The sequence below is a fragment of the Vicugna pacos genome, chromosome 2, assembly GCF_048564905.1.
Source record: "Vicugna pacos chromosome 2, VicPac4, whole genome shotgun sequence".
NCBI classification, from domain to species: domain Eukaryota; kingdom Metazoa; phylum Chordata; class Mammalia; order Artiodactyla; family Camelidae; genus Vicugna; species Vicugna pacos.
In genome coordinates this window covers 5,191,948-5,216,013 of record NC_132988.1, presented here as the reverse complement: position 1 = coordinate 5,216,013, position 24,066 = coordinate 5,191,948, and the positions used below count along the sequence as shown (strand labels likewise).

Here is a 24,066-nt window from a genome sequence, read left to right as displayed (position 1 = left end):
ACAGACCTTGAGCTTCTTCCCCAATGATCTGCTTTCCCACAATCAGAATCCAATTGTTTAGACCAGAAACCTTGGAGTCAAGTCCCTAACTCCTGCTTTCGTCATATCTCACCCTCCGGCCACTCCTGTTTCCCAAATGCATCCTCCCGATTGACCAAGTGCACCATCTGCCCGTGAAAACCAGCCTGAGTCAGCGACAACTCACGACCACCTCTCACGCAGACCACGCACGCAGACACGGAGGCACAGCATCACACCCCTCTGCTTGCAGCAGGACATCCCGACTCCCCGTCCTGGACCGCAGGGTCCCACACTGCCGGCTGCACACAGCATCCTACGCTCGCTCGACCGCGCCGAGCCCGTTCCCACCGCAGAGCCTCCGGGACCCATCGGTGCTGCGAAGACCTTCGCCCAGCTATGCCACTCAGACGGTACCTCCGTTCGACCACAGAGTCGAAGCAGCCCAGGGCCCAGTCTTCCGCTGCCCAGCACGCCAACACACGAGCACAACGACACGGCCTGTCCACCTAGGTCTCGCCCGCCCACGAGGAACCAGCTCCGGGGTGGCGGGAGGCCCCTCTCCCTGCTGCGTCTACCAGACCGCGGGCACGCAACCAGAGCGGGCGACCCCACCAGTGCCTCTCACCAGTGCCGTCAGAAAAGCGTGAAGTCGTCCATATGACGAGGCTCTAAATAAACAGAAAGTACCAAAACGCCTTTTTGTCTTTCAACATTGTTAGGGAACGTTTTATCAAAAGCCTATTGATGTTCCCTGAATTCCTAGAGTATATTCATCATGATTGTGTGTGTGGGCGTGTGTGTGTGTGCCGTGTGTGTGTGTGTGTGTGTGTGTGTGAACATCTGTGAGAGACAGAGTCCAGCCGCTTCTTGTTTCCAGCTCTGAACGGCCCCAAGCAGCTCCTCTGCTCGGCATAGTTTTGGCTTCCACTCCTAACTGGGGTGTCCTCCTCCCCTCTGGTAAATATGCTGCTTCTAATTCACGTGGATTAAGGGAGTAAACATTACAAAAATAATGCTATATGGAAAAAAAACATAGTTTTTAAGTGAAGATCTGAACATCTTTACAAGGCACAGAGTGTGTGCTCTTAACAGCCACACGGCCGACTGATGGCACATCAGAAACTGCTCAGGATCAGTGCACGGCTTGCACGTGGGGGGCCCCACAGGGCATGGAGCGGGGCTTTCAAAGAAAAAAGCCGCCCGCTCTGCCAAGAAGACCACTGTGCCACTGCCCGGCACTGAATAAACAGACTTTGAAAGTCTAGATTCAGAGCTGCTTTTTTTTTTCTAAAATTAGAAAACTGCATTATGTGGAAGTCTTAACTGTTCTCCATTAATCCCAAGGGTAAAACTTCTATTTATAAAATCCAAGGAAAATAACTCATCTAAATAAAATGTATTTTTTCCCAGAAATGGTAGTTATGACAAAGCATTCACCCAAGTCACTGAATTTATCTGCACTTCCTTTCTTGCTATGATTCGCTTTGATACCCTGATCTTCTCCTAAAAAATGACTTACATTACTTTCGGCTGATGTTTTCCATAAATATGAGACAGAAATGACTTTTCAACACACGCCAAATAAGATAAACGTCCCACAGGAGCCTCCCTGTAAGCTCACGCCCACAGCGTTGGAGCGTCTCCAGAACACACTTCTGAAGATGTGAACACACTAAGCTATACTGTGGAAGTAATCAATTATTTCTAACCAAAATTCACCTTTGAAACAGCAGAAAAGTGATGGTTCTAAGGCTGGCTGGTGGGCATACGAGACTTCAGTGTATTGTCTCTACCTCTGCAATCTTGAAAATTTGCATAAGATGCATTAAAGTTTTTCTTTTTCTCTTGCGTAGAATTACTATTACCTAAATAGTTTTATAGCCACATATAATATAGACACATTATATAATCAATACACTTAAATTATGTGCACATGGCAATGACACACATTTGCATATTAATAAATTTGCATTTGCAGATTAACCTCATTCCGTTAAACAGACAATTGGTGGTACAATTTTTTCTTATGACAGCTGTCATCAAAAACATAAAATGAAAGACACTTTGAAAATTATTGTTGCTTTAATTTGAGCCATCTTCTAAATTCCCAATGGTTTTGCCCTTTCTAATAAAACTTGACTGAATTTTTAAACACTTAACCCACAATCTACTCTAATTTAAATTATTTTCATTAAAAATTTAATCTTAGAAGCATTTAATCCTCTTGACACTTCGCTCACTTAACAACTAAATATGAAACTGACATGCTCACAAATTAATTAGTGTTTAAACAGTGAAGGGGAAATACATAGAAAAAGCATCCCTTTCACAATTAGAGCCTGCTGCTATCAAAACTAGCAGGAGCTGGAGGAAATCAACCCTTCCCACGCCGTCCTAGTTGGTCTTTATATGTAAATCCATCTTCCCAAGGTCCTTTATTTTCTGTTCCAGTTAGGGTAAAATCATTGCATTATATAAGATGTTTTTGATTTTTTTTAATTTAACCCCAGATAACCATAAACAAGGCTGCTGTACCACCACAGAGTAGAAGTGATGAGATTTTTATGTGTGGACTGTACAAAAACAACAGTGGTGTAAACTGTGTTTCCCAGAAAAGGGCAGTCAGCTTCACACAATGAACGTACTGCACACAGAGATCTAAAACACACCACACCAGGGAGCTGAATCATTCTTTGAAGAGTTAAGAACATTCTGGTTTCTTAAGTATCTGCGCACTAAGAAGTAGATTTGTATTTGCCAGGACGGCAAATAATGCTCCGTTTTTTGGTATATTCACCAAGTGGTGTTCCTCACTTTAGGTGGGGAGGGCGAGGGGGAGGGCCAGGGGAGGGGAGAGGTTATCACTATGGCAGAAATGTCAAAAAATTCTGTGGGTGTACTTTATAGGGCCAAGTATGGACACTGGATGAGTCAGTGTTTTCATAACTTATCTTTAATCCTATTTCTAAATGACAATAAATGATCACAGAAAATTCTAGCATCCTGTTACTGTTCATCTTTTTTTTTTTAACTGAGCTATAGTCAGTTTACAATGTTGTATCAATTTCTGGTGTACAGCACAATGTTTCAGTCATACATCAATATACATATATTTGTTCTCATATTCTTTTTCACCATAAGCTACTACAATATCTTGACTATATTTCCCTGTGCTATACAGTGTAAACTTGTTTATCTATTCTATATATACCTGTCAGGATCTACGAATCTCGAACTCTCAGTCTGTCCTTACCCACCCCTCTCCCCCCGGCAACCACAAGTCTGTATTCTATGTCTATGAGTCTGTTTCTGTAATTTTATATTTAAGTTCATTTGCCTTCTTTTATTTTTTCCTCTGATCCCACATGAGTGTTCATCTTACAGTGGCTCACCTCAGCTGATGCTCCCGCAGGTTCGATAAGGCTTCCATACCATGCAAGTAGGAATACACTATTTCCAGATCCTGTTTGAAAGAAAGGACAGAAATAATTAGACTTATCAGGAAAAGAGGCTTCTAAAATAAATCATTATACTTACAGACCAAATTAAAGGTAGCTTTCTTTAGATACAAGTGGTCTTAGACATTAAAAAGAAAAAACATTAAGGGAAACGCTGAACTGTGCAAACATCCACTAGCTACAACTGCCTTTGGGACACACACAAAAGATATTAAAATATGAAACAAATGGGCTCAAACTTATGAAAATAAATTCCTCATAAGTTGTTATCACCTATTTTCTGCCTTTAACATCAAAATGTCACATGTAAAGTTTTACTTTTAAAGTATAAATATTTGCCAATTCCTTCATTACATTATTTCCTTAGTCAAGATAAAAATTAATCCATGCTATCTCATGAACTCTTAAACACGAGCATGAATTCACTTTTTTTTTCAATTTTCACCAAATGACATTTCTCATATGTGGAAATATTCAAATTTAAATATCCTCTTTTAAAAAAGAGAGACAGGCCTTGTGTTTCTAGATCACATTGCAACACATAGGAAAAAGACTCAAAGCTATGCGTGAAAGTTTAGAACAGGTAAAAACCCCCAGTTCTGTTTACATTCATTTATATGACAAGCCAGCAAGGAATCAGTACTTTTTTAAATTAAGGCATAGCTGAGGTACAATAGTATATAAATGTCAGGTGGGCAGGAATTCGTATTTTAAGGCTCCAATGAATGAATACCTAGCAACCTGTGACATCAAGAATTTGAGTAGATATCTACTCCTCCCCCAAATCTTAAGCAAAGTCGAAAACAAACATATTTTACGAAATTTGTAAAATTATCCTCCTCCTTAAAATAACAGCTCTATTGAGATATAATCTACACCTTTTGGGGGGGGCGGGCAGGAGGGCACAGCAGCGCTGAGCCACTGCACACAGCCCATCCCAGCAGTGCACACGCCCCTCCCACGTCAGCTGGCTCGGCCAGCTGCGCCCTCCTCTCCAGGGTGGGGCTCAGGGCTCCTCTCCCGGGGTGCCAGGGAGGCTAGGACTCAACTCATCACCTGTGAGAAATTCAGTGTTTTCCTTTTTTATATAATCACCCTCACAATCCCTGAACACTTTGACCACCGAAAAACCACTCCTGTCAGCACCCGTTCCTCACCCTTCCTTCCCCCAGCTCCTAGCAACTGTTAGTCAACTTTGTTTCCGTGGATTTGCCTATCCCGGGCATTCTGTGTGAACGGAATCCCACAACGGAATTTACGACCCTTTGTGACTGGCTTCTCTCACTCAGCACAGCATCTTCCAGGTTCATGTCTCTCGTAGCCTGTAACACTTCTCTCCTGCTGCCGCCCAATAACACTCCTCTGCGGAGGCATGCCACATTGTGCTACCCACCCACCCACGGATGGACATCTGGATTTTTCCTACTTTGGGGCAAGTGTAAATGATGCCGTTGTAAGTCTCATGCGTGAGTTTTTGTTAGGACAGCCGTTTTCAGTTCTCATAGGTATATACCAGCGGGTGGACTTGCTGCTAACTCTGCATTCAGCTTTTTAAGGAACTGCCACATTGTTTACTTAAGTGGCTACATCATTTATAACCCCATCAGTGGTGTACGAGAGCTCTAATTTCTCCACACACATCCTTGTCAGCACTAACATCTGCCCTTTTTTATTTCAGCCTTCCCAGCTGTGCTCCAAGTGGTGTCCAGTTGTGGAGCTGCTCTGCATGTTCCTAACGACCAAGGATGCAGACCATTCTTCATCTGCTTATTGGTCATTTATACAACGTCTTTAGGTAAATAGCTATTCAATGCTTTGTTTATTTTTTAATTGGGTTGTATTTTTATTTTTCCACTTAAAGAATTCTTTATGTATTCTGCATAGAAGGCTCTTATCAGATGTATCATTGGCAAATATTTCCTCCCATTCCCTGGGCTGTCATTTCACTTTCTTGGATGGTACCCTTTGAAGCACAAAGTTTTTAATTTTGACGAAGCCCAATTTATCTATTTTTCCTTTTCTGTTTATGCATTTAGAGTCACTGTTAAGGAACCATCATGTAATCCAAGGTCACCGAGATTTACTGACGTCTTTTCTTAGAAGTGCTTCTTCTACAGCTGCTTCTTCTATTGAGGTCTAGGATTCATTTTGAATTATTTTCCACATAACATAAGGTCAAAGGCCAACTTCATTCTTCTGCATGCGATGTCCAGCTGCCCCATCTCCCTCTGTCGACAATACGAGTGCTCCCCACCGAGCTGCACTCTCGGGGAAAATCAGTTGCCTGTATTGTGGGCGCCGATGTCTGGACCCGCAGATCTACTTCGTTGGTCTGTGCGTCCACCCTCCCGCCAGCCCCACACTGCCTCCTCTGTGCAGCTCTCTAGCAAGCCTGAAATCAGAAACCATGAGTTCTCCAACCTTCTACTGTTTTGGGTGCCTTGTGTTTCCATATGAGTTTTAGAATCAGCATGTAAATCTCTGCAAACAAGCCAGCTGGGGTTTTAACAAGGGTTGTACTGAACCTGTAGATCAACTCAGGGAGCATGACCGTCATAACAATATTAAGGCTCCCAACCCACGACGTGGGACGTTTTTCCATTTACTTAGACCTTCTTTAATTTCTTTCAGGAATACTCTGTATTTTTCAGTGTACAAGTCTTGCACTGCTTTGGTTAAATTTAATCCTCTCTTTTGATTAAGGGAAAAAAAAGTCTATTACCTTGGGAATACCTTTGAGAACGAGCCAAACTAGACATGCAATTAGATTTCATATACTAAGGGCACAGATCAGGGACAATGACTCATAGAATAACTACGTAAGGAATCTGAAACCTTTCTAAGAAGGTACCAAGAAGGTTTTCAGCCTAAAATATTTTACTGTACCCTTTAAACAATACTATGATGTGTTAAGGGGGGGAGGACCTCATTTATAATTCTCAAGTGTCCCAATTTAAAATCTATCAATACCAGAAATTTAAAGTGTCACCCTCTGATGGTCAACTTTCAAATAAACTGACAGCCTTTAATTCTATTCATCTGTAGTCTTTGTTATTTCCCACAGACCTTTTAAAAGCTACTTAAAGACTGAAATCTAAAACTAGACCTAGAAATTCAATACAAATCAGAAAGCTAAACAAAACCTTTCCCACCACCTAATTATCAACGTGTGCGCTCCTGAAGCTAATAGATCTTTAGAAGCAATCATACTCCAATTATAATATTCTACTTGCAGGCAAAGAAAGCCAATAAAAAATGTGCTACTTAATGAGAAATGTTCTTTAATACTTTGTAATGCAAGATCCTTCTGAGTAATCCTAAAGTTCACATTCCATCTTAGATACTATAAATGTGTGTGTTTCTTGCAGTCATTAAATGGTGAAGACTGCCCTCCCGTTTCTGAAGCGCTTACAGCCTGAATCTAATATGAAAGTCTTACATTTTTTTCCCTGAAATATCTATCAACCTGTTATAACTGTCCAGGGCTTAAGATTGCTCCCTCTAAGCAAACAGACAAGCCCATTTACATTCACTTAGCACTCCTCCGCCAAATAAATCTACGCTGAGCAAGAAAGTTTGTTTGGGAAAGGATAGAAAGAAATAGGATTTTTCGGAAGCTGGAGAAGGGGGAAGTCTTAAAAGAAAGAAAAATGACAGAAGGAGACTTTGCAAGGCTGGAAGCAGAGTGGAGGGAAAGAACAGCCTTCGCCCTTAGAAGACCAGAGGCTTCTGCAGCTGCACAGATAAAACACCCCACCTCACAGCGGCACGGTGGGCTTTCTGGAGGGGTGAGGGGTGGGTTTAAACATATATCACACCGGCAATACACAAGCAAGGAGCCCTGTGCAGGGGTTTTGTGCGAGTATTTCAGACGCTTAGCTAGACCACGAGCTTCCCAAGTGAATTCAACATGACGACCGGAGCTCCCTCTATTATGCACAGAGTAAGTCAGCGCAAAGGAAACTGTTTCACATGGTCTGAGCCTCCTGAGCCGGGAAACGCGAGGCGTGGGCGTCATTCTTCCACACGAAGCTGTCCCGTGGAAGGCAGTTCGGTCTTGCTAGTTAGACAACTTTACGGATAGATTCTACCTAAACCTGAGATCTCTTAGGAAGGAGTGATGAGAAACTGTCGAGCCGGCGGGGGACACACACACACACACGTGTCCACGTCACGTGTCCCCTGCAACCATCCCGGGTGCGGGCGATGAGGAAGAGCCAAAAAGCTTCAGAAAAGGCACCAGAGAATCTGACTCTGGTGGATGAAAGAAAACAGCAAAGAGCAAGGAAATGAAATTAGAGGAGGGTCTGCGACCTCGCTGCTCTCCAGGGGAGAGCCCAGCAGGCAGACACCAGGCTGCCCGGCGACGAGGGACTGCAAGGAGGGCAGACGGCAATGAAAGGCGGGGGGGGGGGGGGGGGGGGGCGGGGAGGGCACATCTCTCCTCCTTTCCTGGGGCGGGGGCACCGGCCGGTCTTCTGGAACAGGCAGATAGGGCCTTGGGGATCTTCCTACCCCTTTCTCCCACCCTCTCCCCAGGGGTCCAGCGACCTCGCCTTCTCCCCACCCTCCTTCTCCCCACCCTCCCTCGGGGCATCCCGTCTGCCCTAAGAGCTAAAGAAGATGGAGGAACACAAGCAGGAGTGACCTGCGGGGCTGGGACTCTTCCCTGGGGGCTGGCTGGCAGCATCTGTGTTTCCTCGTCCAAACACATCTGCAGGTGGTCCAGACTTTCAGCGGGGAAGGAAGAGATTCGCAGGTACCAGGGGCCCCTCCTGGCCGCGCTCCCTACACTTTCTACCCTCCTCTCCCCTCTGTGGCCTTTATTAATACAACCTACGAGTGGGTGAGGAGCTGCCTTCACAGCCAGGAAACGAGGCAGCTTCCAAGCTGACCCAAAATCTGCCCCACTCTCTGCCTTCCAGAGCAAGCTTCCTTTTAAGAGCAACCAGGAAACCTGTGGCCTTCCGGGACTTATCTTCTTGGAATCTCTTTTTCTCCCTCTGCACAAACAAGAGACATTCACAGAATGAAGTTACATTTCTACAAAGCTGATGATGGGAGAAAAAAAACGAAAAACACGCTGGCATGCTTAATCACCCAGAGTGTTCCAGTTGTCCTTTGTGTCAAGAAACCTCGGTCTGCAAACAACCCTCTAACGGCCTGCACTGCACCACCAGAGACAAGTCAAAGTCACGTGACTAGGACTGTTTTAAGGGCCCTTTAAAGTTATTTTCCCCCTGAATTCTCTGGTTTTGGATACAAACAGACGTTGTTTGTTTTAACCAGGAAGCAGCGTTTTTTTCAGAACAATAGATCTCTTCTAGGAAGGACATCCTTTCTTCAAAAATAGATGTTATCTGAAGGCAGATAAAAGTCATAAAACCACTGTAGACCAGGAGGCAAGAACACTGGCTGGCCAACTGGAATGCAGTTTTCCATGAAAAAAGACCCTCCCTCTCCCTCATTTTTTTTTTTTTGGTCCAAATGTAAACCATGTATCAAAACCCAAAAGCACCCTCTAAGTGACTAGGACAGTGGCAGCTCACAGCCTGGCAGAACCCTCTCGCTCAGAGTCTGTGAACACAACCCAGGCCCCACGGGAAGGTCGGGGAGGGCTCTCCACCCTGGGCGCCCTCCCTCGTGGCCCCTTGGAGACTCACCCCGGATGCAGCCAGCCTCGCAGCACACACGTAATGCACTGACAGACAGGTATGAATTTCCCTGTTTACCAGCACTGGGGGCTGGCTAGCAACTTACGGTGAGTTTAACATGGTCTTTGAAGAGCAGAGGGAAAGGAGCTACCCCTCACACACCCCTCCCCGCCACCAGACTCTGTCAACAGGGAGGGGGGGCCCACACTGTGCACTCTACTAGGAGAAAAAAAATCCTTTTCCTTTAAAACGAGTTTTGCTTTACATATGAAGCTATGTATTTAAACTATAGTCAGGAGTAAGGAAGCCAAAGGCACAACCTTTCTGTTGTAGGATAAATTAAAAAACAAAAAAAGTAAGACTGATTCCTTTAAAAAGACTGCATCTAACTCATCAAAGAAACTAAAGTCAAGACGGGCTACAGCTGGTAGCCTGTGGGGACAGGAACCGAGGCCAGGGGCCGGGGAGGGGACATCGGGGGGCAGAGGGGACAGAGGGAAGCACCCCCTGCCCCGCCAGCAGCCCCAGGACCAGGAACTGCCCACCCAGGTTACTCTCCCTTGCAAAGACAGGAAGGGAATTTATCCTTCCCGGCCAGAGATCACCGGCAAGGAATCTGAGAGTAACATCCCAAGCACTGTCACCAAGGACAGTACAAGCCAGAATGTCCCAGGCTCAAGCTTACGTACACGGCCAAACCAGGGAGGGGCAGACAGGCGCGAAGTCGGCCAGCCCTGCTGTGCCTACTGACGTGGGGGCTAAGCTTAGGCGTTTCAGCTGCAAGAGCCCCAATTCTTCTGCACTAAAATATGTTTTAAAACCATCCTCAGAAGGACAGTGGGAAGAATATGGGCTGGGGTGTCAAACGGAGCAAAGCCTTCATCCTCACCCCATCACCGCCGAGACGTGTGCCCTGGATGTGCTACAGGGTGAACGCTCTCTACTCCGCCCAGGCTGTGTCACTGAAGCATAACACTGTAACAACACTCGGCACATACAGACCTCCGAAAGAGTAGCCGATTCTATTACCTGTAAGGTTTGAATACAGGAGCGCCAAGAATTATTAAATGTAAACTAGTCCTGGAATTTATGGACGTGGGAATGTTTATAAATCAGTGCGTCTTTTCATATGAATCTCTATCTCCCCCCGCAAAAAAGCTGAATGAATGATTTTTTAAAGGGCACCGGGATGTCTGCTTTACACAGCCGGGTTCTCTACCAGGTGTGCTGGTAGAGTACACTAGAGTACACACCTGCCAGCACTTTCCACGTCTGTCTTGTTCAAGCCGCCTGCTTCCGGAGCTCCCCAGGCTGGCTCCCAGTGAAGCCCACACCAGCCACCTCCTGTGCCCCTTGCACACAAATGGCCAGCAGTTTTGGGGTCCAGACTAACACAAAGTCCCTCAAACACACTCCCCTCCCTCTGATCTGGTGAACAGTGCTCGCCCACCCTGTCTCCCACCTGAGCCCCTGCAGCTCTCACTGGGGCCCCCACAGGTGTGCGGTCACTTTACCTTCCAGGGTCCACCCTGTATCTCCTTGGTCCGAGAATAAACGCTCCAAACAAAGGTGCTGTTACCTTTTTCCCCTTGTTCTCATCTCTGCATCGGCCCCAGGCAGTGAACCCACTGGAAGCAGAGGAAGAAAAGGGCAGTCCTCTCACCAGGGTAGGGGTGATGGAAGGCAGGAGCTCCAGCGAACACCGCCCCCAGGAGTAAAAGGGACAGAGGGGACCGTGTCTGCAGTCTGGGTGCCAGGGCCAGGCGGGCACCCCCACCTGGTCCGGCAGAGACAGTTCTGCAAATGGCCACCAGGTGGCGGGCCAGCCCGGCAGCCCTTCCAGGGCCTGGTCACACGCACAGTCACACGGAGGGGACCCGAGTCTTCACAGGGGTCCTTTCTCCTCTGTCCCTAACGAAAGGGGACACAAGGCCAGGGGGCGAACACAGGCCCACCAGTACTCACTAAAGTCACTTACTGTAGCATCCCGAACCAGCCTGCCCGCCTCACCCCACCACACACGACTTGGGAAAGGGCCAGGGCGTTTGAAACAAAATGTCCCATCACTACGCTGCTGAGGCGTCTTGTGCCCCTGGTGCCTCATATCCCAGAGGGTGACATCGCCTCACCCTTCAGGGAAATGGAAGAAAAAAATCCCGGGTGGAGTGTTCAATGTCCAGGCAAATTCTTAAGCACGCTCTTCAACGGCCAGTCCAGCCCCAGGCCCGGGAAGGATGTCTTTGAGCTCGTTCATGTGCGCCCGGAGGGGTGGGCCTCCTTCAGGCTCACAGGTCAGAGCCCAGGCAGCCTGGCGCTGTGCTACTGGTCCCCTGCAACTCTGCCGGGCGGGATGTCCTCGGCCCAGGGCCCTGGGGCCCTGGGGCACTGCACCCTCACAGGACATGAGGGCAAGGAGTTCCAGAATCAAGACACAGGTTCCAGCTCTCCTGTTTGCCCAAAATTTCCTCGGGTGTTCTTTACAGCTTAAAAAAAAAAAGAGTGTTTCTCAACAATTCTTTGACTTGAGACAAAAGCAAGTACGAAGTCAGTATGTCTTGAATGAACCACAAAATCACAAAAAGGACCTTGGGGCTGACCTGAGCACACCCTCATCCACGGCTACCCAACCTGATGCTGGGAAAGTCACATTTCAGGAGGCGGCTGGCGGGGGTGCTTCCTGAGTTCAAGGAGCAGGGGACTGTCACACAAGAGCCTCCTTCTCTGTCTACTTTGTCCTGAAGACAATGCACGCATCAGTGGATCAGTGGCCACAGGCATCTCAGGGCCGTGAGATGAGCCGTGCTGGTCACACCCCATGGTCACTGTCACGGGCAAGGGAAATAACCCCATGAGCAGGTAAGTGTCACTCGCGAAAGCTAAACTTTCTCATTAGAATAATCGACACAAATTGTAGCTAAAAACTCATCCTGTGGACCAAAATGAGGAGACTCTCAAGCATCTAGATCAGCCCACAATTCCTGTTTTGGGAGTCGGTGCATTTCCCCTCAGGACCTTGTACACCACCTGGCAGACCGCTTCCCGGAGTCCACGTCCTTCAGGCAGCGAGGACAACTTGTCGAAACACACCTTCATTTCGAAGTAACTATCTTATCTCAGGCTCTCAGACTGCAGAGTGTGTAGTCGGATATTAATTTCACGTGTAGAGATGACCACAGCGGAAAAGCTCCTGCCGTAAACTGAACGCCGACCTGGCCTCTGCGCTCCGTGAATGAGCAAACAGGCAGAGCGACCGCGTTTTAAGTTCTCACTGAACATCTGATTAAGTACAACCTGAAAGGCAAATCAGCTGTACACACATGTGCACACACGTGCCCTCCCTCTTGGACAAAATGATGCTTGGATTGTCTTCTATTTCAGTTTTTTGAAAAGTGAGCCAAACACGCCCCACCCCCACCCAGTTCTCCTATAATGACACAGTTAAAACTCTGGGCTTGGTGTTTACTTCCCAGGGATGGCCTGGCTCTGGTTAACCCTGCAGGAACCCAGCTGGCGTGAGTGGGTGGAGGGGACCCCCCCACCTCCAAAAACCCCGGCTGCAGGCCTGGCTCTGCAGAACCACCCTCAGGACACTTGAACTTCCAAAGGTGAGCTAACTCCAGATGCTCCTTCAACGGGCTGCATTCTGAACCATGCACGGTGCAAATGTCAGTCTTCCTGCAGGAGCGGGAGCTCAGACAGCCCTGCATAACAAAGGCACAGAGGCCAGGGTCACCGAGGACACAGGCTCTTCACCGCCTCTGAGCAGAGAGGAAGCTCTTCTGAATGGAAGCAGGTTTTAAATATAGAAAACCTCACTGCTGCCATTTTTCTAGGACAAAAGACGAAAATAATTTGACATCTGTTTTCCCATCTTGAGTGCTTTACAGAGGAGTCAAACCACCAATAGTATCTCTTATTCTCCAACTTTTCCATTTCTCAAGAGGACAGGAGAAGCAGCTGAGAACATTCCACATATGCAATTAAAGCCTTCCAGCTCTGTTCGTCGGAAATGAAAGAAAACGTTGAAGAAATTTTAGGTATGATTCAAAGCTGATCTCTTTCAGATCTGTCCGTAATAGGAGAGGTGGCTGCAAAGAGAAGTTACCTGTCCAACCAGATAAACAAGGGGTGGGGGGGAGCAGTTGCAGAAAAAGAAGCACATTTCAAATGGCGGAGAAGCAACAGAGACCATTAAAATACGTACACACAATTCTAATCAAGCGCTCCATGGGAAGAGCAGCGGGCTGTAGTTTCTGAAGCATCCTGCCTTTCGATCACGTTTCAAACATCTAACACCTGGCCTCATGCTCCTGCAGCTGTCCTGCCTCCCCCAGCTGCACAGGACGTGGTTTAAATCTGTCGTGTGCACGTCCGATCTTAATGACGGAATCCATCACATTCAGAAATGAGCATCCTAAACAAAGAGACCTTTGGCCTTCACAACAGCGATACCCTGACATCGCCCCCCACCACACACACACACACACACACACCTGCAGCCCTCAGAGCATCCTTACCAAGATTCCCCAGGCGCCAGGGACCTACCGCCCCAGGAAGCCGGTTACCACAGAGCAGCCGTCCCAGCCGGGAGGGGATGAGAAGGAAGGGAAGAGGTAATTTCCCTGTGGGATTCGCTAAGCAATTCTGACAACACCACCAAGATACAGTCTAAAAATGCTCTGAGCAGCAGCACCAGGTTATTCTAAGAACTGTGTCACTTGGAGACATGATGGAGGTTAAGGGAATTTATTTAGATATATTCATCCCTGTCTTATTTTAAATTTCACTTCATTATGGCTTGATCATCATTTTTAGCAGAAAATGTTAGTTAGTAAATAAACTCAAACACTCGATAATTATGGAACCAAATCTACAACATTAGACTACTTGGACCTGGCGTGTGATTTAACCTTCCTTAACCCTAACACTCATGGCAGGTACATGCTGCCTCTTAAGGTACTGCATTACTCACGAAGGAAAATATTAGATGTCGCTGAACTGGTCCCCACGGTCTTTTCAAATCTCTTACACTTCAGCACGCCAGTGGGGACTCTACCAAACACGTATCCAGGTGATGCCCAAGGAGGCCAGTCACCTGTGAGCAGAAGGTTCAGTGCAGAACTCTGCAACGCAGAAGGAGGTCTGGCGCACCCCCGGACCCCTCCTCACCCCACACCCCTCCCCCAAAACACCCACGATGATCCTACCTTCGGTATCGGTGCCCTGAGAGAAAATTAAACGTTTACAAATTTAAAAAGAACAGGAAAAACCAGAATGTGTACTTTTTCTTCTTTATCACCCTTTTTGTATCTTTTCTGAAATTAGTAAGCCCTTCAGAAAGGACACAGCATTACACGTGCAGTGAGAACACCCCCTAGATTTCTAGACCATTAACACTGGGCTTCCCCCATCACTTCCAATTCCCGTCTCAGAAACGCACGTTCTCGCCTGGGCTGTCTTCCCCTGACCCTTCCAAGTCCTTTACAGCAACAGCACTCTCTCTGCCAAGATTCTGGAATGAGGTACACCCCTTTGGTCACTGTTCTCAACAATCCAGTTACTGTACAACCTTCTGGAATCTGATCTTTGCCCTGAAGTTCACTGAAATCTGTTTCTCAGGGATCACCCGTGATCTCTCTAAAACAAAACAGCACTGCCCGTCCCCACTGTGCGGGCACTGCTGTAGGTGCCAGGGGTGCACCAGTCTACAGAACAAACAAAAACCCCGTCCTGTGGCCATCACGGTCCAGGGACAGGAGGCACTGACCAAGCGAAGTATCAGGAATGTCAGGGAGTGACAAGCAGTGAGCAGAAAAGACAGCAAAGGGAGGAGTGTGACACATCAGGAAGGGGACACAGTGCCCCACCTCCCGCGTTTCCTGGGCCCCTTGAGGGTTCTGCAGGCTTCACAGGTCTCCCCAAGGTCAGCCCCAAGGTCAGCCCCTGGGCTGGTCCGGGAGCCTCACTCTTCTAAGAAGGAGGAAATCGCGTCTGCTCTCAGCCCATCTGCACAAGTAACTCCTAGACTCCGACTGTCCTCCCAGACCACCCTGACCACCAACACCCCCCGTCACCACGAGTGACCCTCTGAAGCGGCTGGTGCATCGCCTCCAACAGCAGCTGAAGTCACACTACATCCCCCCAAACACCAGCTACTTCTGCCGATTCCTCCTCCTCCTCGGCCACGGGTACAAGTGAAAACCAGAAAAGCTACCTTCCCACTTGGAGTTGCTTGTGGCAGCTCTTTCCTCACACATTTAATTAATTTTTTCAATCCTGTTAAGTTTCCTGTCATTCTTTTTTCATTCTGTTTCCAGTTCAGGGCTTCCTCCCCTCTCACCACGCATCACACAGACAAAACAAGGGCCCCTGGACAGCTGTCCGTGCTGTCCCCTGGCTCCTGGGACCCTTCGTGGGCCACCGATTTGACCCCACGCACAGGCACTCGGTGATTCCCGCACTCTGCACTCGGGGTCCCACCCGGGCTCCTCTGCCCCAGCCTCCACTGCAGGCTGGCCCGCCTCCCAGCCTCCTGACAGGCACCTTGACCAGGAAGCCTGCTGCCAGCCCTCCCTCCCCGTGGCCCCCTAGGCATTTATTAGGGCATCACTCCTGAGGGAATGCCACAGGTTCATTTGTACTGTTGGTATTTTTCTACATAAAAATGAAGCACCTGCGGGAGCCAGTCCAGGCGGGCAGTACTTGGGAGGATGTGTGCTCCCAGGGAGGGAGCCTCTCTTGTACCTCCTCACTCCCCATGAACCCCAGAAAGTGTCTGGAACTTAGGGATCCCAGAGCCTGAGTGGCAAGAGGGCTCCATGGCGAGCAGCTCACCAGCTGCTGAAGTCTGGCTAGTCCTGAGGCTCAGATCCCATAATAAAGTGATGACTGCAGTCCCAGTGCAGCAGGGCTGGCCAGTATTCCCTACAGAACAAATCCATCTTTCCTCTGGGGAGGGTGCCCCTCAGACCGAGCCACCCATTCCCGTCCAACGCTGAGGACCTGCGTGGTCCAGGTTATGCCTCCACTCTTTGTGTCCTCAGAGCAATGACCCACAATTGTCCAGCTCTCACTTCCCAAGTTCTTATTTCTCTGCCTTCAAATCTTTTGTTTCTAATTTCTCTTTTATCCCCTGTGATCTTTTTCCCCAATCTTCCACAATACCCACTGCTTGCAGTTTGATGCTTGTGTCCAACATGGGGTGGGGGCGGGGGAGAACCCTGCTTCTATCCTTAATCTGACACATATTCTTCTCTAATGAATAACTTGAGTTTGCAAATCTCTAGGGGAAGAGAGGATGCATTTAATTCTATCCATGTACACACAGAATACATAGAAAATCACTGCCGAAACATCTGAGTTGTATGTTTTCCTCTGAGTTAAAAATGCACTGACTTTAAAATAGTAGTTACACCAGAAAGAATTAAAACCTTGTACCAGGCGGCCCATTTTAAGTGTTCTATTTGAAGCAACATTACTTTAAACAAGGCTCCTTTACAATAAGTCATCGTTTAATTAATATCCAAATACCTTGAGAGCCAATAATAGTTCAACAAAACAGCTGGAAATCAAATAGCAGATACAATTACTCACAGCTGGCTTTATTTGACTGATGTCATATTAAATAAATTTATCCCACAGACCTTTTCCCTTCCCCCCAAAGGGAAAAAATTCCTTCAAGAAACACAGAAGGCTCTCTGTATTAGACTTTCTTTTAAGTTTGCAAAATACATTCCAATATTAAAGATGTTCAGCAGGAGTATGTAATAAAGATTTTCAGCGGAGCACACTGTTTTTTTGTTTGTTTGTTTGTTTTGTTTTGGTACCATTCTGTGTGTTTGCAATATTTCTGAGTCTTGGAGTTTTGTTTTCCTTAAGACTTAATAGAAAAACAGCAAACCAGGCTGAGTCACAAAACACAACGGGTGTCTGTAGCTTTATGATCCGGCATTCAGTTTACTGTTTTGACAGTGGGCTCAATTATTTTTGCAGAGACAGCCTGTCTCTACAGCTTAGTAATAGAAAGTATCCAGAATATTGGTTTGAAACCTGTTCCTTCAAGACATTATTTAAACCATGATACTCTATTGTCCCCCCCATGTTATACCCCCCATGAGGGTAACTTAATTATGATCACTAACAACTACCTATTAAACGCCAGACATTGTACTGGACGTTCTGCATCTACCATCTCTAATTTCTCTAACAGTCCCACATGCGGATACTTTATATCTAACAGTTACTAAAGGAGAAGAAATCAGAGACAGTTTTTAAACAGCTGCCCCCACCCCGCCACCGCCACGTACAAAAAAATCAGACTCCACAGTAAGACGGTCACGAATCTGCTATAGCAGACTTTCCAAATCCCAGGAAGATGCTCGTATTCATTCATCTCATTCATTCACATTCATGATCATATCCTGGGATCCATTCATATTCTCTCCTCCCTCCCTCTCCCCTCCTCTCTCCTTAAAAAAAGAAAAAGAAAGAAAAGGAGAATTACCACGAGTGACACATGTTATGCTTATCTGGGCAGCAAACTTAAAACGGAAGTAACGTGGCCTTCGTGAAACCTTACAGTTAGTCCTGGTGCTGTTTCAACTATGATATAACCACTCAGCAATCACCGCTCCAAAAAGCGAAAACTAAGTGCGTGCCCGCAGCATTCTATATTTAGAAATACAAGTCCAATCATAACCTATCATTTTTTTTAAAGTTCATCATTTATAAACTATTCTCTATTTTATCACAAACCCAAGTAATATTCACCACACTCAAAGCCACCGGCAACCTCTGGAGCCTGAGATTCAGACCGTGGTCCCCTCACACATCCTGCTGCTGCTTCACAGGCACCTGGACACCCAACAAGGTTCCTACGGTCACTCCTTCCCGACCCCCCTTGACCGTCCGGTACATCCATCATGGCATCTTTTTAACTATAAAGCAGTTAGCACGTTAAATATGCCCTCGGTTAAAATGTGCTGAGTCAATGAGTAAAACGTTTCTTCCAGTGCACTGAAAAAGGTAACTCTCATTTGCATGCCCACCAAATGATTTAAATAAGTCAATTTTAACACCAAATGTTCTTGGATTCCTCTACACAGTTCCACTGGACTGATTTTACTCCTGGATTTTAAGAAGGGTGAACATCAGTTTAACAAATTATTTTCTGCTATATAGCACGTAAAAAACATGGACTCAGGCAGCATTATTCACAATAGCCAAGGCATGGAAACAAGCTAAGTGTCTGTGGATGGTTGAATGGATCAAGATATGCATATATATATATATATATACACACACACACACACACATACATAATCATAAATGTGATATTCTTTTAACATGTATTAGTGGAATATTATTCAGCCTTTAAAAAGAAGGAAATCTTGTCATATGCAACAATGTGGGTGAACTGGAGGGCTTTATGCTAAGTGAAATGAGCCAGAGAAAGATAAAAACAGCTCGCGTGCTGTGTTTTACAGGTAGAAACAAAGTAGTAAAGTGGCTGCCAGGAGCTGGGGTGGGAGAGGTAGGGGGAGGTCAGTAAAAGGTACAACCTTTCAGTTAGAAGACGGACAAAGTTTGAGGATGTGCATACACCATGGTGACTACAGGTGACAGCACTGTACTGCCATCCTCAGTCTCCCTGGGGCAGTGGTTCTGGGACCCCATGGATGCCAAACCCAAGGATGCGCAAGTCCCTTACGTGAAATGCTGCAGGACGGCTGAGCCCGCGTGGGTTTCAGCTGCGCGGGTCCACCCACCCCAGGATTTCTTCACTGAACACGGACTGCAGGACCACACACTCTGAGGCTGGTGGAACCGCCAATGCGGAAGGTGTGGGGTGGCTGTAAAGTCACACAGAGGTTTTCACCTTTCGGAAGAGGGGGGTGCCCCTACCCCCCACGTCGTTCAGTGGTCAGACGTATTTGCATATAACCTGAGCACATCCTCCAGACTTTACATCATCTCTAGACTACTTGACTAATATAATGTTAACGCTATGCAAATAGCCACCGCCACTTGGCAAACACCAGTTTTGCTTTTTAGAACTTTCTGCAATTTTTTGTCCTAAATATTTTCAAGCCTCATCTGCAAAACCTGCAGATATAGAGGGTCGACTGTATTAGATAGCTGAAATTTGTTACGAGTAGAATTTAAATATTCTAAACACCACCACCAAAAATGGTAGTTAAGACTGTGAGATGATGGATGTGTTAACTTGGTTGGAAAGTCCTTTCACAGTGTGTATGTACATTAAATCACCACACCGTACACTAAATAGCTTATAATTTTATATGCCAACTGTACCTCAATAATGCTGAAAAAAGTTTTGAAGATAAAAAAATGAATTCTGGAAACTGAAAATAATAAGGACTTTACATTTTGAATGCTCTCTTCATTTTTACCGAACTACCATCATTCTGTATTTGCATTGTTCTATCAACATAAACAACCAACATTACCCCCCAAAGTAAAGTTAGCTCCCACAAGTGACCACAGCTAATTCACCATCACGATAAAGTGCTTATTCAACATCCAGTATTTACACTTCACGATGAAATCATGTCTCACAATTAACTCTCATTGTATGGAGAATAGAGTTACTGGGGTTTTGGGGGGAAGGAAACTCCACCACAGTTTTAGAAATCTGTAAAATAGGTACAATGATAACTTAACACACAAAATTAACTGAGCAGAAAAGACCTTTTTGCCAGCACTGAAAAATAACAGACATTTGCTTCGAGCACTCCCATCTTCCAGCAGGAATAAATGTTGAATAGTTAACTTTTCTGGAATAACATGGTACAAATTTTCTTTAATTAAAAAAAAAATTATTTGACACAGCTCAGCAGGTGGTGCACAGACCATGAGAAACGCCTATTTGAGGAGGTCCCTGGGAGTTAAGAGGGGGCAGGTAAGAAAAAGATGATCATAGTTAGAGTCCACTGCCTACACGCTGACATTTCACCTACTTCTTCCCTCGCTGAGGGGCCAGATGAGACAGAGCACCACCAGGAACAGAAGCGCCTCCCGACGTGCGCACTCTGACGCGCCGCACAGGCCAGCCCAGCCCCAGCGCGGCCTCCGACCCCCACAGGGCTAAGGGAGAGGACGCCAGCAAGGCGCTCAGGGGCTCCTGTGAGGGCTGGAGGCACGATGAGCAGGGGTGAGTGGGACTTTCGTAGGTTCTGGTCCAGGTTTGTTCATGTATGCAAACAACCTGAACTCTAAGTGCAAAGATTTAAGAATATGCTTCCCTGGAAGTTGAAAATTATTTTCTTGTAACAATTATGATAGTTATCATAAATTTTTTTCAATATATATAGAGACCCAGATTTTTAATAAACATTTAAAAATTTGTTAAGAGACAGCATAAAAATAAGCTGGATGGAAGGTCTACAGCTGTTAACATGCTGTTCTGAGGGTTTTTCGCTCCAGGATTTTCTGATGCATGCTTTAAATGATGAAAGTTTAGAACATATCTGTATATCTGTGAGATAATCTAAATTACTCTAACTCTCAAAAAACAAGTCTTAAATGCCTCTGTGAAGCAACCCTTAGATTCCTGAATGAGATCGCCATTCCTGATTAATTCAAACCGAACCACAAATTTAATATGTATCAAGATAAGATTACGTAGCGCTATGATTAACAAACTATCAGAACTGCCACCCCAATCTAAAGTATTTCTTTCAATTCAAAGAACACTTTTGCAGGAAGAGAAACTACAAGGGAGCTACAAATTATGTCTCCTACAAACTTCTGAAAATACAATTTAAGTATTTTAAAAGAAAACTATTTCCGGTACAGTTAGGATCTCTTCTAACCACTTGCTTTCTGTACCCAATATCACAGAAGAAATCGACTACAAAGCTCAATTTTCCTAAAGGACTTTTCAATTCACATTAAGTAATCAATTCCTGAGAACAATTTTTTTTAATCTCAAAATGTTTAAAATACTACACAACAATCCATTTTTTAAATTATATTCAAGATTTTTAAAAACCATATCCTTGAAAGACTGTCCTCATTCAAGTAGCTATTCTGTTTCCTTTCATTTCCTCTTTTCTCATATTATTTGTATATTATCTTTCATCAAAAGCGTCTGTGTATTCAAAACCTATAGCTTTAAAGAACTTTAACTTCTAATTAGTCCCAAATACGTGATCACAAGGAATTAGCAGAAGACTGAAAATACAGCATAGGGCAAATTAGAGCAGAAATTGTTGCAGTATTTTTACCATTTAAACTTCAATATGGATAAGTAATACCCACTTGAGTATGAACTCCTGCCTTTCACTCAAAACGTTTTATTGTGAAAGAGAAAAAGGTGACTTACAGGCTTAGACAGACAGAGCATGCTTTCAAGCTCACTTAAACCAAGTCCAGGGGCATGCATAGCTCAAGTGGTAGAGCGCGTGCTCAGCACGTGAGAGGTCCTGGGTTTCATCCCCAGTACCTACATTTAAAAATTAATAAAAATTTTTAAAAGATCGAGTCCACTTCCTTCTGGAGTCATTGCTTTAAAGCACAAAACAGCAGATGCCCATCCATATAGCTTGTTGCACATAGAAAAAGGTAAGTTACGTGCCGTATTAAGGATATACACCTCATGTGTGTGCTACTGAGATAAATGAAACGAACACCTTCTAGCCATAGTCCCAACACTGCAGGGCACCCCTGTGTTGCTGGGGGAGGGAGGTGCTTTAAAATCAGAAGAGATGGGTTTGAGGCTCAGTTTTACCATTTCCTGGCTGTGTGACCTGGGTAAACTCCTCAAACTCTCCACATCTGTTAAATAAGGACAAAAAGCAGGTTCTTCATTGGGTTTGAGAGAAGATTAAATATGCCTAAATAATTAGCTATTGCTAACATTTCACACAGATGCACGACTATCAGAAATTGACAGGAAATAACACGGGAGAATCTATCAGTAAAGGCTACGTGTCACAGAATAAACACCAGTTTAAAGTGAGCACAGACAGACACGTGTCATCTACAGCTTATCTGACACAAAAGACTTTTTAAAGTCTTTGCCCAACTAGAACACGAATGTAATGTCAGCCAAACGTAGTTTCTTCATGAAAAAAAAAATCCTTTTAAATGAAAAAGGAATGTAAGTGTGCAATTATTATGAGTCCAATGCGGCCTCTCATACTTAGGTGTTAGCAGGGCTTCTCCTTCCTTGCAGATTAATAAAAGTTTGGTTAGAGGGAGATCACTAAATAATACCTGGTATAATTGTCTCACACTTTCCCACAGGAGCATTCCCTGGTGACCTGACAACAATAGAGTTCATTCCTCCTAAATTAAGAAAAAGGAAGCAGCTGCTCCCGTCCCCCCAGGACTGGGTGGCTGCCACACGAGTTGAGAGCACTGTGGTGCACTCACTTCCACACTTCCAGTCAAGAGTCCAGGTTGGAAATTCTTATATTCTGCTAATTTTTTCTCAAGGAGCAAAATTATTCAAGCCATGAGAAAGTACTAAACAAGAGAACAAAATAAACCATGGAAGGTGGTGAATGGTTGATAAATCATTAAGTTGTTCCAGCATGACCCAGCCAGGGTACACAGATCCTTTTTAAATAACAGATCATTAAAAAATTCTCAGACTAGGAACTATAATGCCTCTAACTTAATTTACCATAAGATATACATGAAGAATCGTGCAGTGGTCAAGCTGGATTCTGCAATCTCTGTTTTAACAGACCTTTGGACAGTAAGAACACCAGTGAGCCTGGCTTTCTTGGAGATCTCCATCCGTTGACCCCGTTACGAGTCCTAAAGTCAAAAGGAAAGAATTGTCCCCACACAGGTTCGGGCAACAAATTTTTCCTTGAGAGAATAAATAACGCCACCTGGCCACTTTTGCCATATGGTGGAATCTGAATTTATGAATTCTGGTTTGTGAAATGGAAGGAGGGTGGTGCAAACAGCTGCAATGATCCCGAAAGAGAAAGGCTGAAGGAGATACTGCAAACAGGCACTTCAAATGACAGGGGTGGCCGAGGGTGACAATCTGGAGGAAAGGCTCCAGCATCGGGACCTAGCTTTGGTCCTGACTTCGCTAGTCACTGCTGTGAGATGCCGGGTGAGTTACGTAACAACTCAAGCTGTTCCATGCTTCAGCTCCACCATACGTAAACAGAAGCCGATACCTACTTTCCAGAGCTGCCGTGAAGACCAAGGAAGTTACAAAAAGCACTTACACACTGGCTAGTGTACAGCCATTGCCACTATTTCAAATTTAAGGGGGAAAAAAAAGATTAGCCAGGCTCCACCGTGCCAAGGAAGACTGAAACCTTCCAGCCAGGTAGCCAATGGCAATTCTGGTTCCTTCAAGATCCCAAGTCCAATTTAGCAAATACTGCTGGTAAAATTTCATCGTTCTCAATAAGATTAAAATTACACAAAATGAGCACACTGAAAAGACTTAGTCTTGTGTGCGTCTCAAGACACTTTGGATGTTCATCTGAATGACCGCATTTTTTTCTTTTGGCCACCACCAAGGATTGCCATTGGTACTTAACTTTTTCCTCTCCACAAGGACAAGGACATTGGCACAAAATGCCTAATAAGGAACTCTGTGAATGACAAGTGTCCTCTACTTCAAAGAAGAGAAATTTAAGTAGGAAATTGCTGGATACGTCTGATGACCTTTGGAGAGCTTCCCATAAAGGTGGTTTAGGTACTGCCCTCCCGGAAGACTGAAGATCAACTAGACAGTCTTCCAGGCTCAGGGCACAAGGCAGAAAAACCAAAGGACAGTTACACGCTTTCCTCTGCTTCTTGTCCAAGTATAGCCTGTATCTGTGTCTGTATTTGCACCTAGGTAATAACATTTTGCCAGATGAGGAGAACAATGAAGGCTAAAACAGCCCGGAACTGCAGCCCCCAGAATGTGCTGGTGGGTGGGGAGCCAAGGA

General features: G+C 45.5%; 1 protein-coding gene and 1 long non-coding RNA gene across 5 annotated transcripts in view; one reads left to right on the top strand and one right to left on the bottom strand.

Annotated features, from left to right (window-relative positions):
• The window catches only part of RAPGEF2 (Rap guanine nucleotide exchange factor 2), a 220,218-nt gene that overhangs the window by 151,553 nt on the left and 44,599 nt on the right, over positions 1–24,066 (bottom strand). For all 4 annotated transcript variants that reach the window (XM_072974960.1, XM_072974973.1, XM_072974970.1 and 1 more), the window contains exon 2: positions 3,414–3,484. In XM_072974960.1, coding sequence (XP_072831061.1) covers positions 3,414–3,484 — 71 coding nt within the window. The remainder of the gene's footprint in view (positions 1–3,413; positions 3,485–24,066) is intronic.
• Positions 4,770–6,513, top strand: LOC140699712 (uncharacterized). Its single transcript, XR_012077959.1, has 3 exons — positions 4,770–4,932; positions 5,158–5,274; positions 5,516–6,513. It is a non-coding gene; the product is annotated as an uncharacterized lncRNA (long non-coding RNA).